Here is a 16,274-nt window from a genome sequence, read left to right as displayed (position 1 = left end):
ACACACACACACACACACACACACACACACACACACACACACACACACACACACACACACACACACACACACATATATCTGTGTATATATATATTGTATGTGTATGTATGTACCACTCTGTCCCACGTAAAAGAAAAAGTTCAGCAGCTTGGCAGTTAAACATGCAAAGTAGTGGAATAAATACCTTGTAGACAAAGTAAGGACAGCCAACTGTGAAATACTGCCTCAGGTCTTATTCAAGTCATGCCAACATGGAAAAAAAAAAAACAGATGTAAAGTTGATGGTGATGATGATTCAAAATCAGACATTTTTCTCATTCTGTGTGATTGTTCATATATGCAATAATTAGTATGTGGAGTAGCAAAGTTGGAGTATTTAAAGTATGATGCTAGACCCGTCTCACTATACAAACAGTCTCTGAATGGTGTAGCACAGGGATATCTGTTATTATGCAACTCAGTTATGTGTTAACTTAGTCTATAACTAAATAAACATTAGGCTTTGCTAGTTTGTTCCAAATTTCCTCTTTGTTTAGCTTTCTCTTTTATGATTCAGTATTTTTTGTTTACTCTGTTTCCTTTGACTTCTGTGAGACATTCTAGGTTCTTTTGAATTGTGTGTATATGAGTGTATTTTTATTCGTTTGTTGTAAGTTTCAGTGTATTGGCTCTCAGCTAACCAAGCTTAACATCTGTTTCAATTTCTAGTTAAAACAATATTGCTTATTTAACAGTGGCACAAACGTAACAGTTCCTAATTACCTTTCTCTTCTAAAGCTGGAGTATCAGCCATGCCTATCTGAGAAATTACAGTCTGCATATTCTAAATAGCTAGCTCATTATTTTAATGTAGGTATAGACTCTTAATAATTCTTGTTGGGAGATAAGTTCTTGATTAAACTGTCTTTGTTTTATTTTATAAACCAAATTAAGGTTGATTATAGATGGGAGTCAGTTTTGTTTTTCCCTAGTCAAATATCTATTATTGATGTTGGCACTACGTCGCTTACGATGTCGAGGGTTCCAGTTGATCCGATCAACGGAACAGCCTGCTCGTGAAATTAACGTGCAAGTGGCTGAGCACTCCACAGACATGTGTACCCTTAACGTAGTTCTCGGGGATATTCAGCGTGACACAGTGTGACAAGGCCGACCCTTTGAATTACAGGCACAACAGAAACAGGAAGAAAGAGTGAGAGAAAGTTGTGGTGAAAGAGTACAGCAGGGTTCGCCACCAACCCCTGCCGAAGCCTCGTGGAGCTTCAGGTGTTTTCGCTCAATAAACACTCACAATGCCCGGTCTGGGAATCGAAACCGCGATCCTATGACCGCGAGTCCGCTGTCCTAACCACTGGGCCATTGCGCCTCCACCTATTATTAATAAGGAAAAAGAAAAATGCAAATAATGTTTGTTTGGAACTCCTCATTTAACATCCACTTTCCCATGCTTGCTTCGGTTAGACAGTTTATTTGAAACAAAGTTTCTATGCTTGGATATCCTTCTTGTTGCCAGCCCTTATCTATTTCCAAGCAAGGTAATATTTCCCTATGGCCAGACATATTCTCACAGAATATTGGAAATGAATGACCTGGCTTATATGACATTGATACTCATTTACAACTATCATGTGATGTCAAGACGAGGAGACACAAACACACATGCACTCACACACTCATTTTTTCCATACACATACACATGGTGGGCTTCTTTCAGTTTCCTTCTACCAAATCCACTTGAAAGATTATGGTTGACCCAGGGATTTAGTATAAGACACTTGCCTAGGGTGCTAATTTTTCTACATGGCTGTGATAAATTTTACATAGTGTGCCCTTGCGTCCAGGCTCATCCCCTGCAACCCTCTCCAGCTGAGCATCCCTAATCTTGCCACATAGCACCCATTACACTCTGTAAAGTGGTTGGCTTTAGCAAGGGCATTCAGACATGAAACCTGAGCAGCCCTTCAGCTGATCAGCTTCTGTCAAACTGTCCAGCCCATGCCAGCATGGAAAGCGGACGTTAAATGATGATGATGATGCAAGTAGCTTTTGGATTGAAAAAAAGAATATTATAACTGCTGGCAACCTTTTGCAAGCAAGTTTTGGATTTGACAATAGTCAAACACTTTACATTCTAGACTTTGTGCTTCTTTATGTGACAAAATTCCCAACTACAAAGATGTAACAAGCAGACACTGAAAATACATTTACATAGATTTTCAAATTGTAAAATGTTTCTTAATGAAACTTATTTATCTTGGGTTACTCAATTGGTACTGGTGCCACATAAAAGTTTACTGGTGCTGGCACCATGTTAAAGGCACCTATGCCAATGTCGCATAAAGAGCACCTGTGCCGGTGTCACGTAAAGAGCACTTATGCTGGTGTCGCGTAAAGAGCACCCGTGCCAGTGTAGCGTAAAAAGCACCCACGTTGGTGTCGCGTAAAAGGCACCCACATTGGTGTCGCATAAAAGGCACCTATGCCGGTGTCACATAAAAGGCACCTATGCCGGTGTCACATAAAAGGCACCTATGCCGGTGTCGTGTAAAAGGCATCTGCTCCAGTATCGCAGAAAAGGTACCTGTGCTGGCACCATGTAAAGTGCATCCACTACACTCTGCAAAATTGTTGGCATCGGGAAGGGCATCCAACCTTAGAGACAACTGGAGCCTGGTCCAGTTTGCTAGCTCCTGTCAAACCATCCAACCCATGCCAACATAGAAAATGGGTATTAAATGATGATAACAATGATGGCTCTTTCATGAGAAAAATATTCACTGGTTATTGACTCCAGATATTATCAAAAAAAAATAGAAATACCCATTGAAAAAAAAGTGAATATGCACACATACATAGATATAAATATTTTTATGTGAGTTTACAAGAAACTTTTACGTAGTTACTTGACCTGTTAGAAACGGCTGCCAAATTTTTCTCTAATCAAACTCCACTGTCAGGACATTTTGAATAAAGAAAAGAGATGGTTATATTAAGAATGGGGAGACAACATTTTATGTTATGGTGTTGTATGCTTTTTTAAAATTTGCACATATTTCTGCTAGATTCCTTTAAGTGTTCAACTGTAGATGTTTGTTATATACAAATATTCAATGTCTATGTGTACACTGCATTAGTGAAAAGTTAAATGTATGAGTTTTAATGAGTTAATTGTGTAGATATTGGTGTGTGGCCAGCTACGACTTGGTTCTGACTGTAGCACTTCAGTTGCTGTGACGCGAAATGTATAAATGTGGTAACAGTATCTGTCAAATTGAGATTATTATTTTAAAGCAATTTTAAGAATAACAACCGGACATTTTCTCATAAAGCGTCTCTTGAGATTAGTATTGAATTCATAATAACATTTGTACTAGTTGGATTTTTTGTCGTTAGACAAAACTTAAAGTTCCTGCCTACTCAAATTTTATAATAAATGTGTTTACATTAATTGTCTGTTTTTACTTTGAAGAGAATAAATTAAAACAACTAAATTTTGGGTAAAAACAAAGGAAGATCAAGTAGTTGGTGCTATCACATTGGTTGTTGTTTAGCCCCAGGCTAGCCCCGACTGAGCAGACCTATGACAAAAGCTATTTCAGCTTTGGACAGTGTTTTTTTTGTTTTCTTTGGACAGTGTTTATTTAGGACTGCATTATCTTTTTTTCTTTTAAACTATGGTGTGATTCAAAGGATATTTTGTTGCTGTCTTTAGCATATTAAATGATTATTTAAAGCATCCCTTGTTAGCTTATTTATCAAGCTGGTTAATTGGATAAATAATTATTCTTTGTGTGGGATGTTGATATAACATGTAAAGTAAAATATGTTAACTCTATAGCTTTCTGTAGTAGCAAAAGACTGATGGAATCAATTTCAAAAAATTTCTTTAAATAGCTCTAAACATTAATGGCAATGCTCTTTTATTTTAAAATATATGCACCACTATACTAGTGTACTGGTTGAGATAGGAAAACATGTCAGCAGTATTAAAAAAAGAAAAAGTAAAAGGCAAACAAATGTTCACTCCTATCTACAGTCTTCAGGCATAGATTAAAAATAACTTTTTTTTTTTTTTAATTAGTCTTACATTCTGACTTCTAAATGATATGTGAACAAATAACTACACTATAACTTTGTTCATGCCAGTGCTATAATAATCTAAGACTTCAATGCAGTTGAAACAGCTTTACATAAAACATTTAGTCTAATTTAGTGATTCACAAACATTCTAGCTGCAACTAAATAAGAGAGCTAAAAAAGCATGTATTCTGAAATGTCTATGAGAAAGGAGAACCAGCATTGCAATGAAATATTAGTATTCATACTACCAGTGGTTTTTATTAAACTATCTTTTTATATAAAAAATATATTAGCAAATAAAAAACATTTAATAGACAACTCAACACTAGTCATAAATTTCCTGTGTATTGGGAGGTTATTGTCTAATGAAGGACTTAACTACTGGTTCAGTCTACTTGTAAATTTGTTTCTAACATTTCCTACATTCACCTATGAATTCTCTCATTGGTGTTGTTTATCTTGTAAAGAAAGGACTGAGTTGTCCTAGATACACCTACATGAACCTGAAGATTTCAACAGTGACCTAATTAGTAATGACAGGGCAAATCTAGTAGTATTCTATTTAGACTACTTACCAATGGTGTACTGATGGAATGTCTTGGGCAAAAATAACAAAACAACAAACTATATAATTATGTTGTGTAGAAGAAACTAAAATCCATATCTATCTCAGATTTCTCTTTCTTTCACTTCATGATTTTAATGGCTGTATTTACTGACATTGATGATTTCTCACTGGTAATGGTGTCCTCTTTCTCAGCAATACCTCTTAATGATAATTTCATGCCGTTTTTTTTCTTTTTCTTTTCACCCTTATTGAAAACTAGTGTAGTTTTAGTAATTGTGGACTCCTCTTCCCTTGGTGTCATCCCGTATGATTTGGCTCACTAATAAGCATTAGAAAATTTGCCGGCTTCTCTTCTGGCTTAAGTAAAATTTATATTTTAGACTAAGTATAGACACCTTCATATCTTTGTTTTCCTACTCCAACCAGCTCTAGTAGATTATCTATTTTCTCTCCATGTTTCACCAATAAAATAAGATTGTAAGTAGATATTGTAAATCATCATCATTTAACATCCGTTTTCCATGCTGGCATGGGTTGGACGGTTTGACTGAGGTCTACAGAGCTAGCGGCTGCACTGGGTTCTAATCTGATCTGGCAATATTTCTATAGCTGGATTCCCTTCCTAATATCAACCTCTCTGAGAGTGTAGTGGGTGCTTTTTATGTGCCACCGGCACAGGAGCCAGTCAGGCGAGCCTGGCATCAATCACGTTTGGATAGTGCTTTTTATATGCTACTGGCACAGGAGCCAGTCAGGGGGTACTGGCATTGGCCATGTTCAGATGGTGCTTTTTACATGCCACTGGCATGGAAGCCAGTCAGGGGACACTGACATTGACCATGTTTGGATGATGCATTTTATGTTCCACCGGAACAGGAGCCAGCCAGGGGGTACTGGCCATAGCTACGATTTTGGTTTTACTTGACTCAACAGGTCATCTCAAGCATATCATATCACCTGACACAGTTAGGGTACCTGGGGAACTTTAATGGGATTCCATTCCATTGCAAGCAACTGCACTACACTCTTGGTCTCCCACCCATGTTTTTCCTGCAGATGTTCAGACTAAATCATTGGTTGCAACAGTCTTAATAATCTGATACAGTTTACAAAAGTCATGTAATAATTCTCTGGCATTTATATCCTAAAATTATTGTTTATTGGTTTCAAAATTATATTGACCCAGAAAAGTGTCATATCTAAAGGCGGTGCTCCAGCATGGCCGCAGTCAAAATGACTGAAACAAGTAAAAGAGTAAAAGAGAGAGAGTATGTGATAATTATGATCTAAGTATTCTGAGGTTATTTAAGCATTTAAAGTATTGCATATCAAGAAGATGTTACTAGGCTAGATTAACAATTGTTAAAAGCATATGACTAATAAAAAGCACATTAAAAAATGAAACAAAGAACAAGCCTTTTGTATCAACTTTAGTGGAAATACAAATCTGGTCCAGATTGTAGAAATAAATGGGGGGAAAAAATTATGAAATGGTACATTTAATGTCATATAATACATCTACTTCAGTAGGGATTTTTTGTACTAAAAAATAAATGGAATTTCAAATTTTATTGCTGATGAAGTAGCAGTTTGAACACAGGAAACACTCCGGTGTTTCCAAGATAGCCAAGTTGGACTTAAAATAATGATTTCAAATTTTGGCATGAGGTCAGCAATTTTGGAGGAGGAGATAAGTTGATTACATCAACCCAGTGTTCAACTAGTACTTACTTTATCGACCCTGAAAGAATGAAAGGTAAAATCAGCCTCAGAGGAATTTGATCTCAGAACATGAAGATGGATGAAATGCTGCTAATAATTTTATCTGAGGTGATAACGATTTAATTTTAGTTAATTTGAGATTAAATTGTAAACATAGAATAACCCATAAAATAATTGAGAATGATAGAAAGAAACACCAACACTGTAATACTGTTTGATTCCATTGTGTAATAAGCTTTAATTTGTGCTAGTTTCAGGTGTTTGATTAATAACTCGTCTACAAAGTCCTTATTTTCTATTCTGTCAAAAATATCTGCATGAATAGAGTAATTGTATCACAGGAACAGTTAAACTTTGAAATAGAAATGTGATCTATATTAGTAAGAGAGTTTCTTTTTATTGATAGTTAAGAGAAACTTAAGGCAGCAAGCTGGCAAAAATCATCCGCACACCATTTGTCAACAAACGGAATATATTTTCCGTGACAAAACACAGTGAGTTGCTTGTTCCCCAGTTTGAAAGAGCCTTGAGTACCGCCTGACTGGCCTTCGTGCTGGTGGCACGTAAAAAGCACCCACTACACTCTCTGAGTGGTTGGTGTTAGGAAGGGCGTCCAGCTGTAGAAACTCTGCCAAATCAGATTGTAGCCTGGTGTAGCCATCTGGTTTCACCAGTCCTCAGTCAAATCGTCCAACCCATGCTAGCATGGAAAGCGGAGTTAAACGACGATGATGATGATGATGATGATGATCCATCATTTAGTGCTACCAGTTACCATATGGTGACTGGAAAAGCACAAGAGAGTCAATCTCTTCAATCAGCTCATAGTGCCACCTGCCTAGTGTCTGTGACTGAAGAGGAGATAACTACTCCGAAATGCTAGCATCTCCAGTCTGCGTAGGTGGCACTGTGAGCCAATCTAGGTGTATACACATCATTTGTCAACCAACTGGATATACTTTCCCTGACAAAATGCAGCGAGTAGCTTGTTCCCCAGTTCGAACACTCTGTAAGCATATTCGGACTGATAATAATATTACAATTTTACTTATCACTGCTTAGTGCTCCACCTCTGAAATGTCTAATGGTATTTCATCTGTACTAACATCCTGACTTGAAATGTCATCCTTTTGGGGCTGATAAAATAAGTACCAGTTGAGCATTGGGGCCAATGTAATCAACTTAACTACTCCTGGGTAAGCGTATAAAAAATGCATTCCTCTACCAATCCATTGTTGATTCAGTGTGGCAGAGTAGGCTCATGAAACCAATATGATCTCGAGCTCAAATTCACAGTCTCCACATCAGACTGTGGTTGGTGGAAGGAACATGCTGAGGCCTTTGTCCTGCAGTGGACTGAACATAGGTAGTCCAGTCCAAACCTGACCTATATTCACAGTACTTCATTTGTAACAAAGGATTGTCCCCCTCTATTGTCACTTATATTTGTTACATATGCAAAACCACTGAGGGAGCCTCTATGCAATCATACAGGAAATTGAGTCATATACATTAGTTGCCTTCTACACTGACATTTATGGTATAGTGGAGAAGACAATGTGTGTTGCATTTTAAAATCCAAGCTGTATAGACTAGTGATGTTTTGTTTATTCGGACTCCCAATATGTGATTTTAATAATATTGTTTAGTTATGAATATTTGTAATTTCTATTGTATGCTGTAGATCTCTTTGATAGTCCATACAATAATTATTGTGAGGAATGTATTAAACAATGCAAGTCTCATTTTATTTGTTAACATTAACAAAATATTTGAAGTAATGAAAGAAATGAAAATCATTCAAATTGCTTTTGAAAATTGTCACCTGTTCATGAAAGCTGTGCAGTAATTCTTCACAACCAGATCGTATTAATAGTATTGTATTGTTATTAATGTTATCAAGATGTGTGATATGAATCTAACTCCAACTTAAGTTGATGTATACCATGAGTTTAATTACTCATTTGTGCTATAAAGGCTGAGAATAGATTCAGTTCTTTCTCAAAATTCCCCAGATCAAACATTGTCATATGATGAATCAAATGGAAACCAGCAAGATGTTAGAGATAGTTATAACTCTTGCTCTTAAGAAAATTTATATTTTTGGGCAGAATATTAGAAATAAATGACACTGCTGCTATGACAGTGACACTCATTCATCTACAGCTATCACTTGATGTCAAAAGAAGGCAACATGAACATACACAATCTACTTAAAGACATACATGACAGTTTCTGCCTACCTAATTCATTCACAAGGTTTTTGCTTGACCCAGGACTACAGTAGAAGACATTTGCCCAAGGTGCCACGTAATGAGACAACCTGAAACCACATGGTTGGGAAGCAAATTTCTCAACCACCCATCCATTCCTGTGCTTATATCATCATCATTTAACATCTACATTTCATGCTAGCATGGGTTGGACTCCTCTGTAATATGAGAGAGCGATAGAGAGAAAAAGAGTGCAGCAGACTTGATTCCATTACCAAACTAGTATTTTATTTATCGACCTTAAATGGATGAAAGGCAAAGTTGACTTCAATCTAAAGGGTTTTTAACCTAATATTCACAGCTATTATTTATGGCTTTGCTTCAACATCCTTTCCAGAACAAAATTATTTCACATGCTCTTGAAGTTTATAAATTCTAACATTTTGATTTAATTTATGAAAATTTTGTTTTTATTTATATCTATTTATCTCTTAAAATACTGATGGTATGGATTGAAAAATGTAATTTTTTTATTTATCAATTTTTAATGCTTTCTTTTCATCAGAGATTCTTTGAAAAGACAGATGTGTCAAAAGATGGTCAAGTTAACTTTGCTGAGTTTGTCCAATATGTTGCTGAACATGAGAAGAAACTGCGGCTGTTTTTCCGTAACATCGATACAAATCAAGATGGTAAGTGCTTAGTTATTCTTTTTGTTCTACACGATTTCTTGACTTTTGTTCAACTATCTCTTCTTCAGGAGCTCTGCAATGAGAAACAGCCATTTCTGTAGTTCTTGTTTAGCCCTAAGTTAATCAAACAGGCTTATGATCAAAAGTATTCCACCAAGACCATCCTAACTTTTTAGGGGTATATGGAGCAACATATGATCTAATGTGTCATTTTTTTTTTATTAAGATGATAGGTTGTGATTCAAGGGAGATAGATTTAACTGCTATTTTAGTAGGTGAAGAGGCTGCATAGCCTCCCTTATTGGCTTATCTCTGAAGAAATTATTTCTAAAAATTGAATATGGTCAGATGAAATCATTAATGAATATTTACATGTATTTAAATAATGTTTGGAACATTTTATTGATCTAGACCTCAAATCATTCCGTAATCTTAATATATATATATATATATATATATATATGATTTAGTACCAAATTGTAAATGAAAATTGTTGTAAAACATTAATTTATCGTGGTTTGTCCCAAACTGTTACTTCATCCCATTAAGCCATTTTATTATAATAATTTTGTGGAATATTCTCCAAACCCTCCACTACAAACTGACATTTTGAGTAAAATTATCAGATATTTTGTTTTCCATACATAGACATAAGCCTTAGGTTTATAAGCCAGAGGTACAAAAGATTTGAATGTTTATGCATATCTCAGATTTAGATTTGAATCTATAGTAGTTTCAGGTATCTCAGGTATCATCACACCATGTTGCTTTTAGACAACAAAATAACAGGTAGCTAACAAAAAGTTAGCTCTTTATGTCATTTAACATTAGGAAGGTATATTGACATCAAATAATGATGAAAATTACGAGCAGAATTAATTTCATTGAAGTTAAAATACCTATTTTATCACTTTCTGTTAGCAAAATGTAGTACTTAGAAATAGAGAGTGGTAGATGGAATTGATGCATTCATGTTCCAGGTTCAATCCCACTGCTTCGTACATTAAGCTAGTGTCTTTTACTATAGTCTTATGAGTGAAACTTGGTTGATAAAAACTAGCAGTCTTTTGTGTATGTGTATGTATACTATGTCAGGTCACTCTTAGTGCCAATAGTAATATGTAACCAAGTACAACCTGTTACATAATCAGGCTGTTGAGAACTAAACCTGCAACCCTGCCAAGCAGGCAAAAAGGGTGGTTTTCGTTGGATACCCTACAGCAGTGCTTCTCAAAATATCTGATGTGGCATACCGGCAGTCCCCCCCCCCCCCAATGTGCCAGGTACCGGTAATATTTCTTAGTAATATTAATTTGTACCAGAAACAATATATAAAATGAATATAATAAAAGTTGTCAACTTTTTTATCTTATGTTTTTTGTAAACAAATAATACAATATTACATAAGCATTTTATAATGTTTCTTTCTTTTCTGGAAACTTGCTGTGGACCGGTGTCAGTCCGCAAACCACCACTTTGAGTAGCACTGCCCTACAAGATGAAAGACAAAACCTGCCAAAGAACATATGAACTTAACAGCCATCTAACAGCTGGGAGTGAGAGACCCCCTAATCTTTGTTTCAGCATCTATCTAGGAAAAAGAAAACTCTGTAACATGTAATTTTGCATTCAACTGCAATATTGAATGTGTTTTAGTTTTCTTAAGTGATAGAGTATATTTCTTATCTTTTCTTATATTTCACTTTGAATACTTCATGACTCTCTTTTTTATTTTTCTTCACATTTTAAGTAAAAATCTATGTTATTATTACATATTTTCTGACCGATATAGTAATATATTTGTGACAAACCAACATCACTTTACTGACCAGCTCAAGTTAGCAGCCTTACCTCTCGACAAACTGCTTATTATCTTTAAAGAACTAATGTATTGAGTTCTGACTCTGGATAATGGGCAATACCATCTCAAAAATAGGTGTTTTACTTGCTATATCCTGCTCCAGCAAATTTGAGCTTGTTTATCCAACATTGTGTAGTTGATGTCATAATAAAGTTTAACATTGCTGATAAGCTGTATTGTTTGCTTTCTAGCTTTATCTAAGAGAAAATATTTATATAAATCCCTGTCTATCAAGTCAAAGTTGCTGAAAGTAACTGGAATTGGAATGTAGGTGTAACTACAGAAGACCAAAAACGACTTTTTGACAGTACCTAGTTGGTATGCACAAGAACTGGATATATAGTGAAATTATGCTGCATAGATATGCTCAATCTGTTTGTATTGGAAAAATAAATCCTGTTGTCACTTAGTACAGTTTTATATTCAATGAAAGGGTCGATTTTAGAGGTAAAAGAATCATCAGTTGATTGTTTGTGGGTGAAATGTTTATTGTTACTATCATTTTTTGTGGTATTTTCCTGACCTGGAATACACGATATATGGAATTAAATAAGTTTTAGTTTGTGAATTGTATCCAGAGTGATCGTTTCTTGTTGCAACTACGGTGAAACAACCTTCCTCAAATATTAGAAAGTAATTAGTTTAATTTATTAAAAATGAAAATGTTGAGGTATTTTTTTCCCCCAACACCCAACTATACTTGTAGGGGAGAGAATTGCATTTATCTCCCTTATTTTGAATGGCACGAATTACTGGCAGTCGTGAGCGTCCGTTGAGCAACCGTTTCAACAACGTTTCATGAGTACGAAGTGGTTTTATCGTAGTTTTCTATTTCTTTTTATTTGATGATTGATAATGTCCTATAAAAATTGCATTAGACGTCACAACTTCACTCTATATATTTAAAAGCTAATTAAGAAATTGTTACTTTTATTATTGTACGAAGTTAATAATCGAAAGTATTTTAATGGAATATGTATATTCTGTTTGATTATCACTTGAAGGTAATTTTTTCTTAGAATTTATATTTTTTTCTTTTTGTATAAATTGTTTAGTTTCGGGTCGTGATCATCTTTTTTAAGGATACCTTAAAATATATAATCTAACGTGTACTATTTTTACCAGGTCAAATGAGCATGTACAGGCTCTACATTTATCTTCATGTGCTATGCTTACAGACATCAGTAACCATGGATTTCCAACCCGTTCTGTCCATTACACGGCGAAGGTAAAGAATACGTACATCTGGTGGTTAGGCTTAGCAGGTTATTGAGGCCATCAAGAATCTTGTCTACAGTGGTTTCTTTCAGTTTCTTGGCTATTACCAAGTTTTCAGGCTTTGTGTTCTCATGCAATGTCCATTGAATTTAACCTGTAGTCTCGAAGCTTTCAGATGTTTTCGCAGAGGAATAATTATGCGAACTGTTGAATCCAGGTATATAGACAGGACAAAACACCACCAACAACAATATTCATTATGCAGGCAACACAGTCCTCATAGTAACAGAAACAAACATTAGTTAATACTTCTATGAAGAAGGTGAAAAGATAGGTCTGGATCTTAACAAAAACAACCATAAAATAGCACCAGTTTGCAATATAAGAATTAATAGAAAAATTTTGGAACACAGTTTTGTTTATATTTTGTATCTTCCAGGATGAATGTAATTTATTTTAATTAGAACCTTACTTTTTCAAAACTTTATATTTTTTCACTTAGGATATGAAAATATCGATTCCTTTGTATTTTTATATCAAATTTTTTGATAACTAATTTTCCACTTACAAAAATCTTTTTTTTTTATGGCAGGTACGGCAAATGAAGTTTCAATACTCTACATTTCTGATTTTGTATTTATACATATATATATATATATATGTACTATTTCGTTTTCTTCCTTTTTAAAAAAAAAAATTATTTAATACATCTTTATTTCCCTACTTATTTTTCCATTTTTAAGGAGCCATTGATGTGTCAGAAATCATCACATCCTTCAAAAATTTGGGATTACATGTGGATCAAGCCGAGGCTGAAAAGCTCCTGCAAAGGTTAGAATATTTAAAGCTATACAGTGATGGTAGTTATTCTTATGATGACTATTCCAACAGTTTCTTTGCATCAGTGTTGTTATTTATTTCAGTTGAAACTCACTGGATGCCTAAAACCATTGTCTTATATACTTCTTTGCTTTCTATATATATTGCCATCTTTACAATATTAGATAGGTCAAATTCTAGTTTAATTTCAAAACAAAACTTGGTTTATCATCTTCAGTATTTCATTTCTAAGTTCAGATCTTGCAAAGGCCAACTTTACCTTTTATCCTTCAGTAGTCTGTGATTAAAAAAAAAAAAAAAAAAAAAATTTTTTCAAGTATCTGGGTTAATTTAATCAACTTTGTCTTTCCTCAATATTTACTTTTTTGGTGGGTTGTGATTGTTAGTTAATGAAGCTTCATGTATGATAGTGAAGAGAATGTGGTTTCATTGTATAAATTTTAGCTTTATATTCATAATTCTTTTTTTGCTTTTCTCTTGTATACAGTTAAATATAAAGCATCTAACTTCAAAAGAAAAAGTCCAATGTCTGTTTGGTGTTCAGATGTATCTTTTTTCCTGTATTTGCAATATGTTGGCTGGTCCTTCAAGCATAGATATTTGCAGGCATTGTTGTGGCTTTTTTTTTTTTTTTTTTTTTTAGATACTAATCCCTTCAACTTTCAAAGTGATTCTTGTCTTTAGATGAGTTAATTGAGGCATGTAACTGATAATGGAGGGCGTGGGCTAAGATTACGCGCCCTCCATTATCAGTTAAAGTTTAGACAGTGTCACGTGACAACTTGCTGTGGCAGCTTGCTGGAGCCTAGCAGCAGGTATAAAAAGGGGAATTTGACAAGACAGTCAGTCGGACGCTGACACGTTGATGCTGCATCGAAGAAGCCAGGAAATAGAAGAAAGAAGACATGCACCCAACACCAGAGCTGAAGACACCTCCGAAAGTGGGGGGTGGGGGTGCCACGTCAAAACGGTAGAGGAGTAGGGGCCGAAACCGCACGTGGTTCCTCCTGATGATGTCTTGAGCTAACTGGATCCTATAAAGGAGCTGTTGTGGTAGCAGACTACGAAACATGGTTGAAATTCCTCCATTCCTATCTTAGTCAGTGGATATCACACCTTCAGTTATCTTCAAGCTGTTTTTCAGTTACCATTAGTTGTTATTTAGCTCCCGATCAGCCCTAATTGAGCAGATCTACAACCGATGATGTTCCAGCCATAACAAGGGTTTTTTTTTTTTTGACATTGTGTATTTATGATGACATTATCAAATATGTCTTTCCTTTTTTTTTTTTTTTTTTTTTTTTTTTTTTTTTTTTTTTTAAAGATGGTCATGTATGATTTGAAGGCAATTTGACTTTATTTTCCACAGCTCAAGTAACATAAATGCTTTCTTGTTGGGTTGTAGGTTATTTATTATTGTTTCTGTTTAGTCTGTTGATTATGTGATGCCCAAAGTCTGCTGTTATCATTTGACTTTTCGTGGATTAAAGTTAGGACAAGGTTATCTGCAGGATCTGGTTCACCACTTTGGATTTGTTTGTGACAGCTCCATAGACAACTATCTTATTTGTTCCCATCTTCTTTATTGAAGAAAAGTTCCAATTACATTCATTTGTCCCATTGTGTTACTAGAATTTGACCATAATTATTTTGTAATTTATAATATATTTTTTCAGAAACCAAAGGTCAAAGTATATATTTTGCTGGCATTTTTATGTTGTTAAAAAAGAAATGTAGAAGTGGTTGAAAACATGACATACTAATATGTTTATATTTCTTTTCTTTTTCTGAAACTTTTTTTTTTTTTGGATTTTAACCTTTGAGCTATTATTCAATCACTGTAGCAGTATATTATTGAGTTGATTAATCTAAACACTTAAGTTTTAGGTTACCAAATAGTTTCTCTAAACTTCTGAAAAGGTTGCATGAAGATTGTTCTATTTTCTGAGTTTTATTGTTAAGATGACTGCATCAGAACGATATATGTGATTAGAATATAACTGATGCTCTTGTTTGTTGCCCAATTTTAAACCATGTGAGTGTACCTTTTCTTCCAGAAATGAGACTTTTGATGCATCTTATATATCACCATTGTGCTGGGGGTAAGGTCATGGCTTGTCAGCAATCTGCATGGAAATGTAGGTAAACTAAGATAGATCGAGTGGTGTTTATGTGAAAAACCCTGGAATTAGATCCTTAGATAGCTTCTGTTAAGCTATTTGTGTTTGTGGTTTTGTGAATAGCTATTTACTCAGTTGTGTTGTCTTTTAGACTATTCTTTACCATCACATTTTAGGTGTGTATTAAAGTTATAAACTTTGTGAAATTGACTAAATTAATAATACTACTTTCAAATTAACACGAGATCTTTTTTAATAAATATAATTTATAATACTTACATATTTGGTGAGCTGTTTTACCTAATAACCTCCTTTAAGAACTTAATTTTGTTTGATCTCTAGTTTCCATTCCTTTTGTTCCTTTTTACTATATTTCAAATAGTTAAATATTTACAGCATGATAGTTGGGTAGTCATTGAAGTGACTTTTGATTTTATTTTTAGGTTTTTTTCATTTGAATCTGACTCTGTATTTTTTTAGATTCTTTATGCTAGATGTCTTATTTTCATAAATGTTCTCAAGATTATGTGAAGTAAAATTTCTCATATTTAGAAAAATATAATTTTCAGCAGGTCTGTTTCTTTTTTGACTCAAGTTGGTACCTATGGCTACTATCACTTTATTTTGAACATCAGTTAATTAATTCATAATACAGTTATTTAAATTTAATTAATATAGATAATTTTTTTAAAGTGGACTGATACTAGCATTCCTGTAAATACTTAGTTACACTTTTTTTCTTGTCTTGTAAGATTTAAATTTATAATGGAGATATATGTATGTATATATATATATATATATATATATGTATGTAAATTCAATAATAGGACGAATTCTTTTACAAGAATTTATCAAGTAGCTAGCATGAAAAAAAACCTCATAAGGGAAAAAATCCATCATTTATTCCCGAAATATATATTTTTATTTATATAAGGGCATTACTATATAATAATGCCTCAC

The 16,274-nt window shown here is 34.3% G+C and overlaps 1 protein-coding gene across 1 annotated transcript in view; it reads left to right on the top strand.

Moving 5' to 3' along the window:
- The window catches only part of LOC106882438 (calcium-binding mitochondrial carrier protein SCaMC-2), an 82,022-nt gene that overhangs the window by 11,486 nt on the left and 54,262 nt on the right, over positions 1–16,274 (top strand). The window contains exons 2-3 of the mRNA XM_014933119.2: positions 9,149–9,275; positions 13,098–13,185. Of these exons, the coding sequence (XP_014788605.1) occupies positions 9,149–9,275; positions 13,098–13,185 (215 nt within the window). The remainder of the gene's footprint in view (positions 1–9,148; positions 9,276–13,097; positions 13,186–16,274) is intronic.

The sequence above is a fragment of the Octopus bimaculoides genome, chromosome 2 (genome assembly GCF_001194135.2).
Source record: "Octopus bimaculoides isolate UCB-OBI-ISO-001 chromosome 2, ASM119413v2, whole genome shotgun sequence".
In the NCBI taxonomy this organism is placed as follows: Eukaryota; Metazoa; Mollusca; class Cephalopoda; order Octopoda; family Octopodidae; genus Octopus; species Octopus bimaculoides.
The sequence above is the reverse complement of the archived record's forward strand: the minus strand, read 5'-3'. Positions and strand labels throughout refer to the sequence as shown.